At 44.4% G+C, this 24,403-nt stretch overlaps 1 protein-coding gene across 2 annotated transcripts in view; it reads right to left on the reverse strand.

Annotated features, from left to right (window-relative positions):
• Window positions 1–24,403, reverse strand: part of CCDC33 (coiled-coil domain containing 33) — a 181,491-nt gene that overhangs the window by 35,973 nt on the left and 121,115 nt on the right. For both annotated transcript variants that reach the window (XM_061595008.1, XM_061595007.1), the window contains exons 11-12: window positions 4,286–4,350; window positions 2,467–2,494 (exon numbers count right to left, since the gene is read on the reverse strand). In XM_061595008.1, coding sequence (XP_061450992.1) covers window positions 2,467–2,494; window positions 4,286–4,350 — 93 coding nt within the window. The remainder of the gene's footprint in view (window positions 1–2,466; window positions 2,495–4,285; window positions 4,351–24,403) is intronic.

The following is a 24,403-nucleotide window of genomic DNA, read 5'->3' on the forward strand; positions in this document are numbered from 1 at the left end:
ATTTTGTATATTTGTATTAATTTAAAATTATTATTATTATTGTCTTTATTTATACCCCGCCATTTCCCCAAAACTGGAACTCATGGCGGCTTCCAGATAAAAAATACATATAATTAAAAACATACAAAATCTACATTAAAATAAGATTAAATTATTTCTAATATTAAAACCATACACACATATAGCTAAAAAAGTTCAAACTAGTTTAAAAATAATATAATAGACATTAGCAATGCAGCACCCTTCATGCCCTATCCTTAGCTTTCAATTCCAAAGGCTTGTCTTTGCTTGTGGGTGGAAGGACTGCAAGGAGGGGGCCATTCTTACTTCCCTAGGAAGGGAATTCCAAAGCCTAGGGGCAGCCACCGAGAAGGCCTTCTCACTAGTCGTACTTGAGAAGATGTGGGTACTGAGAGAAGGGCCTCTCCTGAGGATCTCAGGGCCTGGGCAGGCTCATACAGGGAGATATGGTCTGATAAATAGCCTGGACCTAAGCCGTATACGGCTTTATAGGTCATCACCAGCACTTTGAATTGTGTCCAGAAACAGACTGGCAACCAGTGGAGCTTTTTTAACAGGGGGGTAGTATGGTCCCTGTAACCAGCCCCAGTTAGCATTCTGGCTGCAGCACGTTGTACCAGCTGAAGTTTCTGAACACTCTTCAGAGGCAGCCCCACATAGAGCATGTTACAGTAATCTAAATGGGATGTAACTAAGGCATGTGTCACCGTGGCCAGATCAGAGATTATAACACTACCGTATCCTAAGCGAGATCGTTTGATCTACCTAGCTCAAGGATGGAGGACCTGTGGCCTTCCAGGTGTTGCCAGACTACAGTTCCCATCATCTCAGACCATTGACCATGCTGGTTGAGAATGATGGGTCCCATAACATCTAGATAGCCACAGGTTCCCCACTCTGACTTAACCCAGTAACGTCTACTCCAAGGGTAGCCATCACGGTGCTGGACTACAACCCCCATCAGTCCCAGCCATCATGGCCGATGGTCAGGGATGATGTAAGCTGCAGCCCAAAACATCTGGAGGTCATCATGTTGGTTATCCTTGGTCTACTGATGGACCATCACTCAGATAAATTCCGGAAACCTTACAAGCCAAGAGTTGTATTCAATTAAGTCCTACTCAGAGTAAATCCATTGAAATAAATGAACCTAAGTTAGTCATGCCCATTAACTTCAGTAGGTATATTCTGAGTGGGACTAGCATTGAATTTCACCCCAAAGGTTTGTAACTCGTTGACTCTCTTTGTGTGAACAAACTGAATCCCTTTCTACCTTTCCAATATCTCCCCCTCACTTCTGTTCATTGATCTATCTCCTGAACCATTTCCAGTTTGCAGCCCCTCACTCAAAAGGAGAATAGCATTATTCTTGCATTTCTTCTTTAGCGGCTCGGCAGGACACTTCTGCAAATCTCCTTCTTTGCTACAGAGGGCAGCATTTTGCTTCTAATCGAAAAGGCTGTGCTGTTTTAAAACACTTCCAATAGCTCTGCTTTCTCCTATAGATTTCCAGAGAGCACAGGCACATCGTGCACAACACAACTTGAGCCACTTTGCTGATCTGCGGTTCTTTTGGCTCAACGGGAAATGCCTCTTCCCCAAGCACTTTGTTTTCCTAATTACTAGGGCTGTGCATGGTGCTGCCTCTCCTGGACCAGATCTGAGCCAACCTGAGAAACAGCCAACCCAGATCCAGACCTACATGAACTGGAGTGGAGTTAGTGTTTAATTAAGGCTTTAAAAACCCTAATTAAGCACACTGTAGGGAAGGGGAGGAAGGAGACAATCCTGACTGCATTGAAGACAGCATGCAGGGAACATGCTGGCAAAATGGACACCTGCAGCCAGCAGGATTGACCCCTCCATTCAGTCCTTCTGGGTGCTGCTTCCCAAGCGCCTTCCCCACGGGGAAGGCACTTGCAACAGAGCACCCTGCAACCAGCAGGACTGAATGCTCCAGAGTTCCATCCTGCTCAGTTTGACTGTACTCGTGTGCTCCCCTGCTGGGCATGCAGCCAATGCACAGTTATGGGGCTGTTTGAAAGCCCTCTTCTTCTTCCTGAGAGGGGGCATAGCTCAGTGGCAGAGATCTGCCTTACATGCAGAAGGTCCGAGGTTCAATCCCCAGCATCTCCAGGAAGGGCTAGAATGTCACCTGACTGAAACCCTGGAGGGCTGCTGCCAGTCATTGTGGACAATGCTGAGCTAGATGGACTTGGTCTAGGGCAATGTCCAATGTTCCTCTGTAAGTTGAACCTCATGGGCCCTGTTTGGTAAAATTTATCATTGGTTACAAAATGAATGCACGTTTTTGTGTCTGTGCCCTCTGCTTCATCTCACCCCACTTCATTTCACCATTGGCATTTTATATATTTCTTCCCTGTATTTTACCTTCCCATCCCATTCTTCAAGCATAACATGCATAGGAATCCATAGATGTCTTACCAGATCTGGGACCTCTTCGATGACTGGCCTGCCAAAAACAGAACAATGCATCAGTCAATAACTGAGAATCTCTTCACTGGGCCCTCCCAGTGAAGGCATTATCCATAAAGATGGGTTATAGCAGGGGTGGGGAACTTGTGGCCCTCAACATGTCATTGGCCTACAACTCTCATCAGCCCCAGGCAGCATGGCCAACGTTCAGGGTCCAGGATGATGGGAGTAGTAGTCTAACATCATCTGGAGAATTACTGGTTCCCCACTCCTGGGCAAAAACCTTTCATTTACCAGAGCCATAAATTAGAATCACCACCCCAAACCATAAATACAGTAGCTACAAGAGGCAAGGGTGCTTTTGCACTCAGGTCCTGCTTGTGGGCTTCCCAGGGGCATCTGGTTGGCTACTGAGAACAGGATGCTGGATTAGATGGGTCACTGGACTCCTTATGTTCTTATGTACTGGAAGAGTGAGTACATCTTCCTGAGGACAAGTTTTTTTAAAAAATTAATCAATATGTTGAAAAAAAGAGCCAAGTCTGCGTTAATGGTGTGTGTGTATATATATAAAACTGAACTTGCCCAGTTCATGGGAATGATCAAGATCAAGATGCGGGACCTAGATATGTGAGGGACCAACTGAATAGTATGGATTGGATCCAGAGGAAGTTAGTTGCACTCAGTTCCCATTGAAATCAGTGGGACTTAATTTATTATCATCAACAACAATTAAATGTATATCCCACCCTTCTTCCCAAAGGGAGTCCAGGGCGGCACAGTTAGTGCATGACTAGCTTCTGCCATTGATGTCAGTGGTTCTCCAAATTCAATTAACCTACTCTGGATCCAACTCTATGATTTTGATCTTGTTTCATAAGGTGATATTCAACTTAGCTTTACTCAGAGGAGACCCACTGAAATGAATAAATCTGAGTTACATGTCCATTAACTTCAATGGGTCTACTTTCAGTAGGATCAGCATTGAATACCATCCATAATCTGTGTTTCTACTGTATTATGCTAAGGGATGGTAATACTTCCCAGAGGTTGAGGTTGGCAGGGGCTTTCTCTGGGGGAGAGTACCCCAAAATTTGTCTACAGTTGGTCCCATGCACCTCTCTTGAAGGGAGGGCAGATGGAAAGGGTGACTGCTGTAGCGGAGATGTTAGAAGATTGGACCTAACTCATCCTGGTGACTTCAAAGGACTTTCTCTCATGAGAACTTAAGAACTTGTCTGCCAGATCAGAGCAAAGGTCCATCTAGTCCAGCATCCTGTTAACCACAGTGCCTCTAGTGAGCATGATGGCTATAGACCCCCAACTTGCTTATTGTCTCTCCCCAGCAACTGGTATTCAGAGGCTGACTGCCCTTGCACATGGAGGCTCCAATCTTAACTACTAAGAGCTTTGGATAAACTTTGGCCCCACAGACTCATCCAATGGAAGCACTTCTGGGCCTTGGCCCTGTGTTCCCTCCCCTTTTGGTTCAGGTTCCTCAACCTCATCACCTGAAGAGGAGAAATCTGACTCCTAGTCCTAAATTTGCCCACGGATGTGTGTGTGGGTTTGGTATTTTTTCGCAATAGCACAATTGGCGGCAAATACCAGCCTGCCCCCGGGGGGATCATTAAGCCAGAAAATGATCAGTCTAGATTGGAAGGATGTTCTGGATCAGCTTATATGAGCTTATCATATAGTGCAGGCCAACAGCTCTCCATTCTTGAACAAGATTAGTGGGGTGGGCAAAAGAGAGATGATCCAGGTCATCCATATGCCAGAGGAAAGCAAGGTCTCCTCCCATAGATAAAATGGCCTCCTGCTATACCTGGTGTGCTTCTCTGGGAGGATCTCAGCCACAGCATCGTGGGGTGGCAACTCATCTTTGTGTAACTATGAGACAAAAGGCAGTTAGTCATCACTAAAGAAAATGTGCATGTAAAGGCAGTTATCATCCACCCTGGCGACCCTCATTTCCCAGAATACTCCTGATGTTCACAGTGGCATGCTCTTAGTGTTGTCTCTTTAGGCATTTTTTTCCTAGCGCTTGTCTTTTATGTCAGGATGCTTCATGCCAGCAGTTTTATGGCAGGTTTTGCAGCACTCAGACCCAGTTATGCACTGATTGCAGCCAGCAGATAGCTGCTACGGCGTCATCAGAATCTCAGGGACTTATTGCATTTGTTTCCAACTTTTCCTCCAAGGAGTTCAAGGCAGCTTGTATAGCTCTTCTCTCTTCCTATTTTATCCTTAACATCAACCTTATGAGGTAGATCAGCCTGAGAGATTTGCCAAGGTCACCTAGTGCACTTTATGGGTGAGTAGGGATTTGAACCTTGGTCTCTTCAGTTTAGGTTGACATTCTGTAACCCAGGGGTTGCCAATGTGGTGCCCTCCAGATGTTTGACTCCAGCTCCCCATCAGCCTTACCCAACATGGACAATGGAAGTTGCAGTCCAACCACATCTGGAGGGCACAGTGTTGGCTACCTATGCTCTAACCCCTTCACCACACTGGATCACACTTAGGACTGAATTATTTTGATTGTCCCAATCTAAGCTTCCAGATTGTTACTAAACTAATACAAATGTCCAATTAAGCACTGAATTTTGCACATTGTTTCTGCTGTCCCCATAACAAAATGATGTCAACCCTGACAAAATGGCACTTGTGAGCACTGGAAAAATTAGCGGTTAATAGGAAGAAACACAAGAATACAATCCCAGAGCATACAGACAAGAATGTTAGCGAGAGATTAGTTGGTAGTCACAACCTCTCACAAGTATCAGTGTGGTCTTGAGGAAGGCAAATTCCTCTCTGGCTCATGGTGGATTGGTTCAGAAATAAGTCAATGTGCTTCCCCTTCCAATCAGAAGACAGCTCAGCTCATTTCTGACCCAATCAGAATGTGTCAATTTTTCACAGTGCAACCTTTGAAATAATTCAGGGACTTTTCATCTCTCTTTTGAGGTGAGCATTATCAGGCCCCCAAAGCTCATTTCCCCATAAACTGTCCTTCACCCACCCCACCCCAATAGCCTAAATGCGCTACCTCCTTGCATGGCTGGCAAACAGTGTAACTGGTTTTGTGTTTGTTTTTTTATAAAAGTATTTATGCACTGACAGTTCATACAAGATAACATGGCAATGCCCAACAACAGATAAATGCTACAAGGACATTTAAAAAGATCATTAAAATGACTGGCTGATCAAAACATTAAAAAAGGTACATAGGGCTGTCTACATAAAAAGGTCTTCAAGAGATGCTTGAAAACCAAAAGCAAGGTTACCTGCTGAATCTCTAAAATCAATCATCATCATCATCATCATCATTATTATTATTATTATTATTATTATTATTATTATTATTATTATTATTATTATTATTATTATATCATTTCAGCCCAGCCCTCCAGGAAACTATTTGCTTCTCCTGTGCACTGCTTGCATATACATGATATTACAACAGATATTACAAAGATATCCTCAGTATGCTAAATTAAATCAAACCTTTTTACTGTTGCTTCTAGACATTTTGGGGAGGGGGGGTACGTATAACACTAATATATGCTAAGTGAATTTGAATGTGTTCTGTAGATGGCAATGGGCTTTGCTCTTTAACAGTGCCATTATTTACGTGCCTACTCACGTAAGGAAGGAAGCTCAATGGGACTTATTCTCATGGAAGCATATAGGATTGCAGCCTAAATAGTTCATTTCACCTCAGCAAAAAAATCCAAAGGCCAAATAAAGACCATAAGGATTCTCTTTCTCCACCTGGTACTCACTGTTGCAGAGAAGGGACGGTAATACAATGCCATCTGCAGTTTTCTGAGTGGTCTGGATCTGCCTTAAGCCATTCCACTAAGGCGGGGGAAAAATCCTCCAGCATTCAGAGACCAGGAGTCGCTTCAACCCTCCCCTAGAGTTCAGGTTAACATGCCTCTCTGTTGGTTGCCAGGCGCCTGTCACTCCAAACAGCAACATCCAAAGGGACTGTGCAAACTCCGGAACCACAAAGAAAACAGGTGCGCCCACCTGTCTTCTGGAAGAGGCCCCAAAGGGACTCTGTCTTGCATCACACCTGTCCGCCCACCACTGAGACAGAACACTGCTAATGGAAAGCAACATCAGCCAAACCCTACACTTACTGCTGTCACCTGCTGCATGGGGGGAAATCGAGATTCTCTTGGGGGCACGGCAGCTTGAGTGTTGGTACCTGTTTGCAGGTGCTACCTGTTTCCCAGCTCACTCCAGTGGTTGCTGTTGCTACAACAGAGCTCCTCTTAGCAACAAGGGTGTAATATCTCCTTTGCTAAGGACCATGAAGATGCACAGGGCTGGAAACACAGCACTTTCTAAGTTTGTTTATTGGGCAGTTGTTAAAGGCACACATGCCTGGCCAGGAAAAAGCAAGCACCTTTCCACTTCAGACCATCTATCACATGTACAGGTTACAGTAGTAAGTAAATTTTATTGCATATAGCCAATAAGCCGGTGCAACATAGACAGGGAAAGGGGAAATATAAAACAAACAAGGTTAAAATCTTCTATACAGGATAAATATTTAAAACCGTAAAATGTAGGCAAGACTCCATACAAATTTAGACAGTTTTAACAAGTGCTGCTCTTATCTTTTTCGCGGCCAATGCAAAGTTGGCTACAGAGATTTTAATGTGCTTTTGTGAGGCCGACATAAGAACATAAGAACATAAGAAGAGCCTGCTGGATCAGGCCAGTGGCCCATCTAGTCCAGCATCCTGTTCTCACAGTGGCCAACCAGGTGCCACTGTGACAATAAACTAATTACTAGTTGATCGAAGGGGATCCCCTCATTCAAACTTATGAAAGGAGCTATGAACTTCTCTCTCGGGAGATGATATAAGGGACAAATAAACATATAGTGAACTAGATCTTCAGGAACCATACAGCCGTTGATACAATAGCGTTCCGCGTGTGGGATGCCAGCATACCTGCCTTCGAGGAATGCAGTGGGCATTGTTTGGAATCTCAGTTCAGTAAAGGCCCTGCGAAGAGGGGCGCAAGTCAAGATGTCAAAATAGGGAGCCAGAACATGGTTGGGTTTAATATAGGAAAACCAAGGGGAAAAGGAATCGACTACTATCGAGGCTCTATCTTGTTGAACATCATAATCAAAAATTCTATTACGCAGCTCAATGTGATTAAGGCCGAAAAGTTTACTTTGGGTGAGATCATAAAGAATTGCTAATTCATCAAATTTAGAAGCCCAGCCCCCTTTCTCCAATTGGTCATTCCAGCACAGTTTCACAAGGGATAAGTCCTCCGACATAGATAGCTTTTTCCAATATCTTAGGTATGCGAGGTCAATCCTGGCCATTAAGGAAGGGAGACCAAGTTCTGCTCTAATGAGGGCTGATGGGGTGCCTTTAGGGAGCCCCATGAGCTGCTTCAAGAAGGTGTTTTGAAGGACTTCAAGACTAAGACGTGCAGAGTAGCCCCACAGTTCTGCCCCATAAAGGATTTTGGTGACAATTTTGGCCACATAGAGTTTAATCATTGGTCTTATTAATTGGCCGCCACGAGAGTAAAAAAAATTCTTTAATTGGCCACTAGATCTAGAGGCCTGAAGCTTAATACTTTCCAGGTGGGAAGTCCACTGTAGTCTATTACTAAAACATATGCCTAGGTATTTGAAGGCATTGACCTGCTCCAGTGGCTGGCCGTTTAGTGACCAATTAGATTTTACTCTATAATTTTTCCCGCAAACCATGATTTTAGATTTGGAATAGTTAACCTGTAAGTGCTGGGCCTCACTATATTCGTGTAGGCGAGACAGCATTCTTTTTAGTCCAATCTTATTTAAAGAAAGAAGGACCAGATCATCCGCATAGAGTAATGCTGAGATCTTCCTATGCCTCAGTGATGGAGAAAAAACAGCAGGAGAAACCATTGAGGGGATAATATCGTTAATAAAAAAATTAAACAGAAAAGGGGCCAAAATACATCCTTGCTTTACGCCTCTCTTAACCGGAATTTCGTGAAAAAGGGATCCATTCAGGCCTAAATGGATCCTTAGAGATGTGTCGTGGTGTAAGGCTTGAAGTAACCACAACAATCTCTTCTTGATACCCATCTGGTAGAGTTTTTGCTACAATATCATCCTGTCAATTGAATCAAAGGCAAAGGAAAAGTCGATAAATGCCAGATACAGGGACTTAAGTGCCCCTGTTTTGGTCTTATTTATAAGATGGTAAAGCACAAACACATGATCGAGTGTACTTCTACCTTTCCTAAACCCCGCCTGTTCTTCATGAATGATGGAGCGATTGTTATCCCAGTCTAATAGTTTATTTAATAAAAAACGGCCATATAATTTGGATATCACATCGAGCAAACTGATGGGTCTATAGTTGCGTGGATCAGTGGGGTCCCCTTTCTTGAATATGGGCACCACTATACTGGTGCGCCAACCATGGGGGATGATACCGGTGGAATTGATATTTGTAAAAAGTATTGTAAGAATTGGACTCCACCATAAAGGGTCAAGGAGGAGTAATTCGGGCGGTATCATATTCTCTCCTGGGTCTTTACCCAAGCGAAGGGAGGATATTAAATTTCCGATGTCCGCACAAGTGACTGGTGGCCAGGGGGGCAGGTCTGAGGGGGCTACATTAATATTGGGGAATGTTAAATCCATGTTCCCAAAGATTGAATGGAAGTGGGAGATCTAGGCTTCCGGGAGAACAGGAGGGACTGGCACAGAAGCATTCTGTGTCAGACCTCCCCGAACTAATCTCCAGAACTCTGAATCAGAACGGCTAGGCCCAGGGAGCGCCAACTATTGGCGATAAAGGCTTGTTTTTTCTCTTTGAGTAGTTTCTTATACTCCCTTTTTTGTAGGAGGAGACGGGAAACAGCTGCTTCTGAATAGTTACGTCTGGTGAGTCTTATCTGAGCACGTAATTCCCGTTTCTTAGTTTGGCAGGCCTTATCGTACCATAATTTAGAGCCCTGATGAGATCTAGTTGTAGCTGATGAGGAAACCAGAGGTTTAAGGGCTGCAATAACCTCCTCATACATCAAATGAATAGCATTAGGGGATGAAAGGGCCTTTTGGCGTAACTCAGTTAACTTGGGAGCAGCCAGAGACTGTCTTATAATAGTCTCTATGTCTTGAGACCATTTAAGGTGTCTAATCCGTTGCAGATCGCCCAACAGCGGCGCCGATGACTGTGGGTTAGCATAGTAAAGAGGGCCGTGGAAAGATAGTTTCAGGGGGAGGTGGTGGCTATCTGATCTATCTCCCACAGACAACTTGCTTACAAGGCCAATCAATAAGAAAGACCCCAGTATATAGTCCACCACACTAGCTCCTTTGCCACAGATGTAAGTAAAGAAGCCGTTGGAGGAGTCCAGGTAGGTACCATTAAGGCAGATTAACTGGAATTTGATCAACATTCTAAACACAGCAAGGCCATTTTTATTGGCGGACCTATCACGGGAAACTCGGGACAAAAGTGCTATATCACTGGGAGAAAAGTCAAGAATATCATAGATTTTCGGGTAGCTAGCGCCCATCCTGGCATTAAAGTCCCCTCCTATAAGCAGTGGGCATGAAGGGTATACATATATGAGATTGTCAATAAAGTTATCCAATTCCAGCCACATCAACATCACTTGTGAAGAGCGTAAGGGGGGGAGATAGACATTAATACAAATGAAGGGTGGGAAATCAGAAGATGGTATTATTTGAAGAGCCAGGCAAAAGTCGGGAGCCAAGCAAGGTAATTCCACAACATGCACGTCAGTGGACGTGGCGATCAAGGTCGCGAGGCCGCCACTACCACGTCCCATATTGGCTGAAAGCTTAGCCGGTTTGGACCAAGATTTAAAGCCATCAATTAAAATGGGACTTTCCTCAAGTAACCATGTCTCTTGCAAGCAAACTATATCAAATGATTGGAGATAAGTAACAAACTCCAGGTCAACCACCTTGTTATTCCAGCCTGCTATATTCCAGGAAATGAAATTTGTGAAGGGCGAGGGTGGAACTACACTGCCTGCAAGAGTCTTTACCGATGGTGGGGTCGCCTTGTCAGAGTACCGTTCTTGTCATTCCATAGCATTCTGTAGGGGAGTAATTTGGTCTATTTCCGATCTCCGAATGCAAACGTTGGAAAGTGGTGGACCAATGTAGCATGGCAAGGTTTTAGGTACGCAAGAGGACTTTCCTGGGGAGCCCAATTCCTCTGGGTCTAGGCGACGCATGTCTGTCCAAGAAGGGCCATTAGAAGGTTTTAATCTAGCAGCGGTTGTAATCCTGTCGGGATGGGCTGTCCTATGGTCCGACCCTCCATGTTTAGATTGATTAGAATTATTAGCTTGCAGGGCTGACAATTTCATTCTGAGACGGTCCAATCTTTGGACTATTGCAAGCTGTTCCTCTCTAGGTAGATCTCCAAAGGTTTCCAGCAGCTGTAGGTCTTCTGATTCAAATGAATCTTCAGGAAAAGCAGTTAGAGGATCTTGAACTTCCAGCGGAATAATGGAGTGGGAAGTGACTGGAGAGTGGGTTACCATGCTTGTTTCAGATCTAGCCGAATGAAGAATAGTCCTTCTCTTATGAATCAGAGGTGCCTGGAAAAGAGGATAAAGGGGCTGCAGTGGGGCCACATTTTCAAAATACCTCCGAATATATATGCCAGTACTTTCTAGCCGCTCCTTTAGACCGTAAACCATTTTTACAATAAAAGGCTTCTTGAAAGAGACAATTGCACTCACAGTCTTATGGTTGTTAAAGAGGAAATAGATATGTGAGATATCAGAAGGGTGAAGCTGACCTGGAAAAAAGGGCTCCAAAAATTCCCAAGCTTGAAATTTACAAAGATGTTGCGATTGGTTTCGACGAGGCTTGGGATAGTTAAGGAAAACCAATTTATTCTGAATCAAGATCAGATTCCAGAGTGATTTAGCTGGAAAAATGTGTGAAGACTCCTTCTGTAAAGCCCTAGAAAAGTTAGAACAGGGAACCGGTTTATGGAGCAGGGACCGAGCAGTTGGAAGGAAAGGCGGGTCGCTCACGCGCAAAGGAGGATTAATGGGGGCAGACTCAGCCAGTTCTTTCCCCTTAGCCTTTTCCTGTTCCTTAGATTTCACTGGAGGGCGATTCCCTCTAGAAGGGTGGGGGGGCTCATTAGATAAAGATTTCAGCAGGGTGAAAAGCGGCTTGTAATTTAGTTTCTTATAGTAAGGTAATTTGAAATTCTTAATGTTCTTTGGCTTCTTTTGTAGAGCATTCCTTCGATGACTGAAGGTTGGATGTTGCTTAGCCGTTCCTGTCCTCGATTGAGGGAGCTGGGAAGAGGTCTTCTTTGACCTGACATTCAGCTTCCTTGGGAGTGTGTCACTGGCATCCCCTGCTTGATTCACATTGCCAAGGTTTATCTTCTTGGCAGCTGTCACCAGAGTGTTCAGGAGAGCATTGCACTCAGAAAGGAAGGCTTTGATATGTTCGAGTTCTTCTAAAGTCAAGAGAGTCCATCCTATCAGGGAGTTGTTATTGAGTTTTACTGCCGAGGGAGGAGCTGAGGAGTTTCTAACAGTCCTGCCTGTATCAGGAGGGGATGAAGTTATTTGTGCCGGTTCCGTGATAGGCGTCATAGAAACTGGAGGAAGATGGCGGTCTGCAAGTGCAAGTTCCTTTGCAAGAGATAGGGAGGAAGAGTCTCCTTTCAGGTCATAAATATCATTTATGTGGTCTAGGGACCAGTCCAAAATTGGGGTCGAAGAGGGAGGTGATGTAAAAGACTCTGCTCCAGGGAGGAGGGTGTCAGTTACCGTAGTTGGGAAGAATTGAGTAATCTTCGGTTGTGAGTCTATTAAAGGAGCCTCGTCTAGCTGAGGTTTTGCCTCCAGTTCTTTACACTTTTTCCTTGTTAAAACCATGTCGTGAAATCAAAGGAAGAGAGATGTTCTATTTTGATTTATGGCTTTAAGATAAGATAAGGAGACGTCTTGGGCTCTTCAGGCTTCTGCTTGCGAGGATACTCAAATGCTGGATACTCCCCAAACACTATGTTTAGTAGTGGCAGATTTACACCCATTTAGTAATAAAGTTCTAGCCGACAAGTGAAAATTCAAGGAAGGGAAAACAGGAGAATTGCCAAGTGAGCTGACTGCCAGCTGCCTAAGCCCTTATTTAAACTCTTAAAATGAACTATTAGGAGAGCAGTAAAACAAGCTGCGTACCTGCCTCCATCTTGCACAGGGTTACAGTAGTGAGATCATGGGAGGAAGACCCACCTTCACTGTATAGGAGTTAACTAGACCAGCCTTCCCCAAACTGGACCCCTCCAGCTGTTTTGGATGACAACATCTGTAGGGCCGCGGGTTAGTTAACTCTGGATTAAACAAGTTTCAAAGTGGTTTGCAATAGACTGCAGAAATGGATGCGCAGCCGGAATGTTGGAGAATGGAAGTGGAATGCGAGAGGAAATTGTTGGTGTTCACTTATTCATCCTATGTCTGGAATGGAAATCAATCCAGCAAATACAATCAGTATTCACTGTTGTTGTTACTTTCAATCCTCAAATGATATGCAATCGAGTGTTTTTCCCCTCCCCATTTGCCTTGTGTCTTGGGGGTGGAATAACATAATGACAATGTCAGTTATGTAATTTACCTAATTCTTAATTTCGCCACATGGGACAGCAACCCAAATAACGTAGCTTTTGGTAGAAGGTGAATTGCAATGGAATGGAAACGGTGCTGCACATGACAAATACTGGGTGCAATGGAAAACGATGCTGTCTTACATCCCTAATGCACAAACAAACACATGTGAACCCATAGACATCAGCAGTCCCTAGTCACCTGGCCAAATGAAGAGGCCAAGCTGATGTTCTTTTTGCTGTGATGTTGAGGCTTGAGGAAGCATCCAAACTAGGAAATGTGGTAGTAATGGGTGACTTCAATTACCCAGACATAGACTGGCCGCATATGTGTTCCACTCATGACAAAGAAGCAAAATTTCTAGATATTCTAAATGACTATTCCCTAGACCAGTTGGTCATGGAACCGACCAGAGGGACGGCAACCCTGGACTTAATCCTCAGTGGGGACCGGGACCTGGTGCGAGATGTAAGTGTTGTTGAACCGATTGGGAGCAGTGACCATAGTGCTATTAAATTAAACATACATGTAAATGGCCAATTGCCAAGAAAATCCAACACAGTCACTTTTGACTTCAAGAGAGGAAACTTCACAAAAATGAGGGGATTGGTAAAAAGAAAGCTGAAAAACAAAGTCCAGAGGGTCACATCACTCGAAAATGCTTTGAAGTTGTTTAAAAACACTATATTAGAAGCTCAACTGGAGTGCATACCGCAGATCAGAAAAGGTACCACCAGGGCCAAGAAGATGCCAGCATGGTTAACGAGCAAAGTCAAGGAAGGCATAAAGTCTTCCTTCAGAAAATGGAAGTCTTGTCCGAATGAAGAAAATAAAAAAGAACACAAACTCTGGCAAAAGAAATGCAAGAAGACAATAAGGGATGCTAAAAAAGAATTTGAGGAGCACATTGCTAAGAACACAAAAACCAACAACAAAACATTCTATAAATACATTCAAAGCAGGAGACCATCTAGGGAGGCGATTGGACCCTTGGATGATAAGGGAGCCAAAGGCGTACTGAAGAACGATAAGGAGATTGCAGAGAAGCTAAATGAATTCTTTGCATCTGTCTTCACAAGATATAGGGCAGATCCCTGAACCTGAACTAACATTTGCAGGAAGGGATTCTGAGGAACTGAGACAAATAGTGGTAACGAGAGAGGAAGTTCTAGGCTTAATGGACAATATAAAAACTGACAAATCACCAGGCCTGGATGGCATCCACCCAAGAGTTCTCAAAGAACTCAAATGTGAAATTGCTGATCTGCTAACTAAAATATGTAACTTGTCCCTCGGGTCCTCCTCTGTGCCTGAGGACTGGAAAGTGGCAAATGTAATGCCAATCTTCAAAAAGGGATCCAGAGGGGATCCCGGAAATTACAGGCCAGTTAGCTTAACTTCTGTCCCTGGGAAACTGGTAGAAAGTATTATTAAAGCTAGATTTACTAAGCACATAGAAGAACAAGCCTTGCTGAAGCAGAGCCAGCATGACTTCTGCAAGGGAAAGTCCTGTCTCAGTAACCTACTAGAATTCTTTGAGAGTGTCAACAAGCATATAGATAGAGGTGATCCAGTGGACATAGTGTACTTAGACTTTCAAAAAGCGTTTGACAAGGTATCTCACCAAAGACTTCTGAGGAAGCTTAGCAGTCATGGAATAAGAGGAGAGGTCCTCTTGTGGATAAGGGATTGGTTAAGAAGCAGAAAGCAGAGAGTAGGAATCAACGGACAGTTCTCCCAATGGAGGGCTGTAGAAAGTGGAGTCCCTCAAGGATCAGTATTGGGACCTGTACTTTTCAACTTGTTCATTTATGACCTAGAATTAGGAGTGAGCAGTGAAGTGGCCAAGTTTGCTGATGACACTAAATTGTTCAGGGTTGTTAAAACAAAAAGGGATTGCGAAGAGCTCCAAAAAGACCTCTCCAAACTGAGTGAATGGGCAGAAAAATGGCAAATGCAATTCAATATAAACAAGTGTAAAATTATGCATATTGGAGCAAAAAATCTGAATTTCACATATACGCTCATGGGGTCTGAACTGGTGGTGACCGACCAAGAGAGAGACCTCGGGGTTGTAGTGGACAGCACGATGAAAATGTCGACCCAGTGTGTGGCAGCTGTGAAAAAGGCAAATTCCATGCTAGCGATAATTAGGAAAGGTATTGAAAATAAAACAACCGATATCATAATGCCATTGTATAAATCTATGGTGCGGCCGCATTTGGAATACTGTGTACAGTTCTGGTCGCCTCATCTCAAAAAGGATATTCTAGAGTTGGAAAAGGTTCAGAAGAGGGCAACCAGAATGATCAAGGGGATGGAGCGACTCCCTTATGAGGAAAGGTTGCAGCATTTGGGGCTTTTTAGTTTAGAGAAAAGGCGGGTCAGAGGAGACATGATAGAAGTGTATAAAATTATGCATGGCATTGAGAAAGTGGATACAGAAAAGTTCTTCTCCCTCTCTTATAATACAAGAACTCGTGGACATTCAAAGAAGCTGAATGTTGGAAGATTCAGGACAGACAAAAGGAAGTACTTCTTTACTCAGCACATAGTTAAGCTATGGAATTTGCTCCCACAAGATGCAGTAATGGCCACCAGCTTGGATGGCTTTAAAAGAAGATTAGACAAATTCATGGAGGACGGGGCTATCAATGGCTACTAGCCGTGATGGCTGTGCTGTGCCACCCTAGTCAGAGGCAGCATGCTTCTGAAAACCAGTTGCCGGAAGCCTCAGGAGGGGAGAGTGTTCTTGCACTCGGGTCCTGCTTGCGGGCTTCCCCCAGGCACCTGGTTGGCCACTGTGAGAACAGGATGCTGGACTAGATGGGCCACTGGCCTGATCCAGCAGGCTCTTCTTATGTTCTTATGTTCTTCTTTGGAGCCAGGGGTCCAAACTCCTAGTGGTGCTCGGTTATCCAACCAATGGATGGAGCCAGCATGTGCTTCCCTTTAGCTGTTATGTGACCGCTAATATTTTTACCATCTCTCTCACATGCCTGAGAAATACAGACAAAATTACATCACCTGATGATGACTGTACCATGTCATCAAGGGAACCAGGCCTTAGGCAGTGGAGACTAGTGGCTCTGATGCCAGTGGGGCATTGAATCTGCTCTGGGTTTTAGTCCGAACTTTCAAGGAGCTGACCAAGGTGCTTTCAGTTGAAGCACCTTGGATAGGGTCCTTGAAAGTTCAGACTAAAAGCCGGAGCAGATCCCACTTCCTCACTAACATGGAGCTACCAGCCACCACTGTCTAAATGTATGGTGCAGACACGACCACAGGTTTATGGGACAGTATCACATTTGTCCTAGCAGTCTAGCCTCCACTGCTTGTAGAGTCTGCTCCTGTTTTTGTTTTTCTCTGGACTCCAATATTAACTTTATTTGCCCTTCTTTGTGACTCTCAGCATTAGAGTGCCAGGCAATTTAGTGGAGACGACAGAGGGGGACAGCATCAGAGAGCTTCCTTGATTCATATTAGATGCTGAGCACCAGGGCCTTTTGCTGCCTCAGCTCCTTTCTTTGCATCACCCTCGTCTAATGTTTCAAACACTCAATTAATTTCTGAGACTTCTCAGCATTTCAGATGTCTTTCTGAGTGACCTTCCCTGGGATACATCAGGTAGACTGGGGGATCAGCTGTGCCTGGTGTGCTGTGCCTCTTCTGGAGCAGATTCCAGAGTAGGGATGGGGGAAAACTTTGATTCAGTTTGCATTTTAATTTGCACTTTTCAAAATTATATGTCAACTGAAACACAGCTACTCTTCAAAATCTACGCAACTCTGAAGTGTATATGGAGTTCCCTAACCCAAAAAGGTGCATAAAATTGCATATGTTAGGGTAAAGTGTGCATAGGAATGCACATAAGAACATAAGAACATAAGAAGAGCCTGCTGGATCAGGCCAGTGGCCCGTCTAGTCCAGCATCCTGTTCTCACAGTGGCCAACCAGGTGCCTGGGGGAAGCCCGCAAGCAGGACCCGAGTGCAAGAACACTCTCCCCTCCTGAGGCTTCCAGCAACTGGTTTTCAGAAGCATGCTGCCTCTGACTAGGGTGGCACAGCACAGCCATCACGGCTAGTAGACATTGATAGCCTTGTCCTCCATGAATTTGTCTAATCTTCTTTTAAAGCCATTCAAGCTGGTGGCCATTACTGCATCTTGTGGGAGCAAATTCCATAGTTTAACTATGCGCTAAGTAAAGAAGTACTTCCTTTTGTCTGTCCTGAAACTTCCAACATTCAGCTTCTTCGAATGTCCACAAGTTCTAGTATTATGAGAGAGGGAGAAAAACTTTTCTCTATCCACTTTCTCAATGCCATGCATAATTTTATACACTTCTATCATGTCTCCTCTGACCTGCCTTTTCTCTAAACTAAAAAGCCCCAAATGCTGCAACCTTTCCTCATAAGGGAGTCGCTCCATCCCCTTGATCATTCTGGTTGCATACACAATGCATTACAAACATACAAAATACATTAATAATGTAAATTACTGCCTTAAAGTCGATTCCAACTTATGGTGACCCTATGACTAGGGTTTTCATGGTAAGCAGCATTCAGAGGGGATTTATCATTGCCTCCCTCTGAGGCTGAGAGGCAGTGACGGGCCCAAGGTTGCCCAGTGAGCTTCATGGCTATGTGGAGATTCGAATCCTGGTCTCCCAGGTCATAGAAAATTGCTTGCAAAAATGGCAATTTGGGATTATGAGTGGAGTTATTTTCATTGCATAGTGTCTTTATTGGTGGTAACCCACCATGATGAAAGGTGGGTATGAAATACAATAAATAAATCATCAAAATTCCATATAGAATTGTGCAATAAAATGCTGACAAATTTCCAAAGGACTTCTTTTTTAAAAAAAATCACACTGATATAGAAATGTGATGAACTGAATTCAAGATTGGAAAAATGAGAAACCTAAATTGGCAGATTCTATCCTCCCCACTGCATGGTCGAGGGAGCTTGTGGCAAAGTGCCAGCGTATGGTCTCCTCCTATCAGTTGGACCCCCTTAAACCCCTTAAGCCTGTCCTGGGTCCCATTTCTAAAACAATTAAACACCTCCTCCTGGCACTCTGGCCTCAAGTGGCTTACTTCCACCATCTTGGATGTGCCTGAGAAGTCAAGTCATTCCATAGCACGGTGGAGCAGAAAGATGACCACCGCCACAAAAACACGCTGACCATGTGGTGCATCTACAAAGTGCATGGCTCACCATGCCAGATAAAAATGCTTTTCAAGATACTCCAGGAAGCAGCAGCATACTGTTTCCTGGGTAATTATATGTACTATTATACATACAAAGGCAACCATCTTTTTTTCATGCAGTGTCCCTTTAACTGTACACACAATTAGTGGGCAGCAACATGCAGCCATTTCCTGGATTCTGAGGGCCACATTCCTTTCTGGGCAGCATTCTGGGGGCCATATCCAGTGGTGGGCAGGGCCAGAGACAAAAGGGGGCAATGAATGTGAATTTTACTTTTATACAGTAGGCTAGTTCCTCCACATTCACATATTCCTCTCTGTCCTCCATCCAAGCAAGCACAAAGCATGATCAGAGTTGGCAAAAGCACTCATGGAAGGTGCAAGAGCAAGATTGGTAAGGGCTGTGACTCAGGAGTGTGTGTAGCCAGGGAAGAGTCTTGTGGGTCAGGTTGAAAGGCCTGGTGATTTGCATTCGGGCCCCGGGCTTGTGGCTCCCAATCTCTGTTGTAGGGCCACTGGCTTTCCCTACACAAAGGGAATGGCAGCTCTTTCTGTCAACAGCCAACCTACCCTTGTACCAGTGATCCACTGCTTTAATCCCCCCCCTTAAAGAAGTTATAACGGTGGTATCTAGTAATGTCCTAGCATTTCACTCAATTCAGATTTGATATCAAATTTTTCATTGATTTGCTTACTCTGTATCGTTGGAGGTCGGATTTTTATGTAGGATTTTCTGCTGCTATTTTCAAAAATAGTTTTTTTAAAAAAAATCTGCATCCAAAATATTAATATTAAGAACGATAATTGTATCAATATTTCCTTTCCACTTTAGTTATTGATATTTCCTTTCAAAATATTGAAATATGACAGAGATGGGGAGCCATAGGCCCAGGGCTCCTTCTGGGAGAAAGGCCGGATTAAATCTATTAAATAAATAGATATTTCCTTTCAAAATATTGATATTAATATTATTGTTTTATTTTGCAAGGAGAAAAATGGATTGGTAAAAGTAGCAGCTAGTGGACAAAGAACAAAGTCGAATCAATACTGGCCTGTTAGGTCAGTGGAATGCTTTCTAACAGGCACTGGCCAACGGATCCCATCCCTTGCGGTGTGATCCAGACATTTGTTCCCTATGGATCACTTGAAAATTGCTGAGGCTCTTGGTAAACCACTGCATGTCTTTTTCTGCCTGTTGTAGCCACTGTCAGGAGCTGTGCTAGATACTGTATGGTTTCAAGACTAAACTCCTTAATTCTCACCTCCCATGAACTTTGCTGCTAATTCTCTCCCCTCCTTTCAAGTGCCTCCTCCCCTGTCACTTCCGGTCCATCTTGCTCATCTTCTGGGCAGACCACCAGAGTCTAAGAACATCAGAGCAGCCACTGCACCCACCATTCACAGCCGCTGTGCCCACCATTCTTCACTGACCACCTGAATAAAGCTCGCGGACCACAGTTTGGGTTCTCTGGTTATAGTGTTAGCCTTCAGGCTATGCTGGGGTGAGAGCCAAACCTGCCTGCTTCTCATAGGTTGCTTCCACACCAGGGCCCTTCAACACTACCCATAACAGGGACTTCCTTCCTCGGTAGGTTCCATGGGACCCTGATCTCTCTCCATCCTTCTGTCACTTCCTGGCCCCTGATCTTGTTTTAGCACTTGTTGGAAAAACAAACAAACATGGAGCCGTTGTCCAATCCATTCCTCTTAATACCTCATCCCAGGCCATGACTTTTTAATCAGAAAGCCCGTGTCCTTTGGGAAACAGGCAATTTACTACCTCATCAGTATTACACAGAGAAATGGGTCAATTTCAAAACTGGGCAGACAAATGGCAGAGGATGTTTTGTTGTTGCCGTTCCTCCCAGATGAATGCAATGCTATGGGAGTGGCTGGACTGAGTGCTCCCAGGTAGTTGTAGAATCAGAAACAAACCAACCCAAAAGGTCTAGGCCCAGCTTCTTCAAGAGAAGCCATACCAAGGCGACAGTGACCACTATCTCATGCATGCTCTGGACGCAACCAGTGAAACCTCCTTTGCTAGATTTAATGAGTCTAGAGGGATCAAAGGGGCATACAGTCGGGCGCAGAACTGCAAGCACCTTGTCTCCATCAGCAAGGATATGATGTAGAGGGCACATGGCAGTACCTGATGTTAGACACTCCAGATGTTGCTGGACAGCAGCTGCTGGTCTGCAGCTCCCAGGGATGATGGGAACTATAGCCCAAAGTATCTGGAGGACATAAGGTTAGGGTAGGCAGCCTATGTGTTGTGTGAAAATCCTGCCCTGAATCAACTCCCAAGCCGATCCTACCATCACAATGTTTTGAGGGGGAAGGGGGTGTCTCACACCAAACAGAATGTCCTTGTGATTTGTCATGATGGCTTTTTCCTCTCACCCCCCCATCCTGTCATCTGGGAACCTGCTCATTCATCCCATTTATCTATCATCTATCATCTATCTAGATTTCAGCAAAGCGTTTGACAAAGTCTCCCACGACCTTTTGATTAGCAAACTGGTCAAATGCGGACTAGATGGAAATACTGTCAGGTGGATTCACAACTGGTTGGAAAACCGTACTCAAAGAGTGGTCGTCGGTGGCTCTGCTTCGGACTGGAAGGAGGTTTCGAGTGGAGTGCCACAGGGTTCTGTCCTGGGGCCGATACTCTTCAACATTTTTATCAGTGACTTAGATGATGGGGTGGAGGGAAGCCTTATGAATTTTGCGGATGATACAAAACTGGGAGGGATTGTTGATGTTTGGCGGTTTCTTGCGTGAAACAACACGTTACGTTGGATGTAAGATGGTAAAGAAGCATCACAGAGGCTTGAGAAAGTTTTAAGAGTCTTTACTAAGACATTATGGCCAAGGCATTTAAATTAGATACACATGTGTCTGTGCCTCAGCGTTTAACACAGCACACCCTGCTTGACTGCTCTTTATTACAAACTGTGAATCATTCAGGCTTCCCTGCAAGCACACTTGATCTCCCCTTAATACATAACATTTGTCTCTGTCAAACAACACTGAAAATCCACAACTGGTCAGTTTTCTCACAGACAACATGTTATGAGACAGTTCTGGTACAAACAAACAATCTGACAGTATTCCAAGTTTATCAAATCTCACCAGACCTCGAGCCTCCACATTCTTCTGCGATCCATCCGCTGGTTGAACAAAGTCCTGCTCATCTGTAGACGTGTAAAACAAACTTCTGTCTGTAATTAATATATGGCTCGCACCGCTGTCAAGAATCCAGTCAACAGGTCCTAAATCTTGAGACTTCTGTTTACAAACAAAGTTCACACTGCCGCTATGCATCTTCCAGCCTCCGTCCCTGGAGTTTCGCTTGACTGCACAGTCTTTCTGGAGATGCCCACGAGCCCCGCAAACATAACAAGCCTTTAGCCGCTGCTGCTCGTGCTTGTAATCCTGCTTGCTTCCGACTGCCTCCTTCGGCACGGCACTTTTCTTCGCCTCTTGTCTCCGCTGCCATTCCTGGCTCAGCTTTTCCTCAATAAACGGAAGATTGAGCCCTCCATCGGGCATGGCTTCAATTCCCATAACAAAATTATTCCAACTCCCATCGAGTGAAGCCAGGATCAAATAGGACTTCTGAAGTTCAGAGTGCTCGACGCCTCGGTCCGTCAGCTCTGCAAACAAGCGTCTGAATTCCGTGAGATGCTCACTCATTTCACACTCACCCGTGAAGCGCATCTGGTACAGCTTCCTTGCCAAACACAATCTAGATCCCGCGGTCTGCTGCACATGAAGGGCCTCCAACACATCCCACATCTGTTTGGCGTTTGTAACATCTCTCACGTGTAGCAGTTGAGAGTCTGATAAAGCCAGAGTAATAAAAGCTTGCGCCTTCTCATCGTTCCGTGTCCAGGCCGCTGTCAGGGGTGCAGGGGGTGTACCTTCAATAGCTTCCCATAAATCCTCTTTTATTAGGAAAGCACGCATCCTTGGCTTCCAACTGCCATAATTCTTTTCTGTAAGTCGTTCCATCGGCAAGCCTCCAGACATGTTTACAGCAGCCATCCTGCTCACCTCTGTCTGGCACAATCAATCACGCTGCCCTCTGGATTTCCGTCTGCCGTTCAGACCAGCCACTTACTCCTGTGTAACGCGCTGTGGATCTGGGCCCATAACCCTGTTGATGTTTGGCGGTTTCTTGCATGAAACAACACGTTACGTTGGATGTAAGATGGTAAAGAAGCATCACAGAGGCTTGAGAAAGTTTTAAGAGTCTTTACTAAGACATTATGGCCAAGGCATTTAAAGTAGATACATGTAGAGTTTCACCCCCCTTCAAGATAGAACTAGGTAGAGCTGCTTGCTTCAAAGACACACACAGAAGAAGGAAGAACTAACAGCATGCTGTCACAACTTTCCCAGCTGTTATCTCCCGTTACCATGACAACCTGTCTGGCCTTGAATGTCTGCTCTCTCAGGCCAGGAATAGCTGATAACACAGAACCATTCCCATACATCTTGAAACATTTCAGACTTGATGAAAAACACATTGGTAGTACGGCCTAGTAAGCCAACATTCCCCCCTTTCATCATGTCTGTAATTCCATTACAACAATAACAATAACAGTAATACATTTCTACAATACATCTCGCAATACATTTCAGTACATTGCATCATACAGACTCAGTTTACATTTCAGTACAGCTCAGAACATCTCTGTACATTTAGCTAGAACTTTATTCAATCAAACTTTGGCTGAACACAAGTCAGATACAATGTCTCAGGATCCATTTCAACCTCCTTATGCATTCCAGGACTGGTTATTAATCCTACCGTGAATCTATCAGGCGGTTTGCCAATGTTTGATCTCTCAGAACATCTTAAAGGCACTAGAGCTTCTGCTCTCTCAGCCCCCCGATTTGAGCTGGTGCTTGGTACAGCCTGCGCAGGACATTCCATTTCCTCAGCCTTGCGTTTCTTTGATCTTTGTTTCCCACAAATGAGTTCATTTAATGCATCCCTAAGAGGAATTTGTGTGCCTTCCACTTTTATGTCAAGGTTTGGTTTAAATGTTTGTGCTTGTGTTTGTGCTTGTGTGTCAGCTGACCCTGTAAGAATGACTGTTTGCTTTTGATCCCAAGGCTTTTCTGCAACTTTAATGCTTCTGCTCAGAATTAATTGCTGTGTTTCTGGAATCCAAACTCTGAAATATGCATTCTGAAACCCCAGAACAAATCCTTGTTGTGCACTGGGTGCAAGTTTGCCCCTTCTTTTTCCCTGTGGAATGTGGATCCAGCATCTAGCTCCAAATTTTTGAATGTGTTGTATTTTCGGTTTTCTCCCAGTGAGTTTCTCATAAGGTGACATTCCAATGGCACTGTGTAACACCCTGTTGTGAATGTAATTCGCATACAAAATTGCCTCTGCCCAGAAAGAATTCCCTAAACTGGAATCCATTAACATGGCTCTCAATGCTTCCTGAAGCACCCTGTTTTTGTTCTCTGCAACCCCGGTGGAAGGTTTAAGTGCTATTTTCTTACTTGCCAGCACTTCATGCAATGCTTTACTCATGAATCACTCCCCTTGGTCCAAGTGTATCGCTTTCACAGTAACACCATGTTGAGTTTCGATTCTCTTAATGAACAGTTTCAGCTTCTGCTCAGCTTCACTTTTATGCTTGAGCAAATAAACATGAGTGTATCTTGAAAAATCATCTACCACTACCATAAAGAATCTCGCACCTCCTCGTGAAGTGTTTATTGGCCCTGATAAATCAACATGAACTAGCTGGTAGGGAGCTGATGTGGTCCTTTCAGTCTCCCGGTTTATGGGTGCAATTGTCATTTTTGCTTTATGGCAAGTATCACAATCCATTAGTAACTGTCCACAGTCTTTCAAATGCATGTTTTCACTATGCATTGGGGTTTTCTTTATCGTGTCAAAGTTTGCATGCCCCAGCCTCTGATGCCACTCATGAACGCAGCCTTGATGTGTCTGTGCCTCAGCGTTTAACACAGCACACCCTGCTTGACTGCTCTTTATTACAAACTGTGAATCATTCAGGCTTCCCTGCAAGCACACTTGATCTCCCCTTA

The sequence above is a fragment of the Rhineura floridana genome, chromosome 14 (genome assembly GCF_030035675.1).
Source record: "Rhineura floridana isolate rRhiFlo1 chromosome 14, rRhiFlo1.hap2, whole genome shotgun sequence".
Taxonomy (NCBI): domain Eukaryota; kingdom Metazoa; phylum Chordata; class Lepidosauria; order Squamata; family Rhineuridae; genus Rhineura; species Rhineura floridana.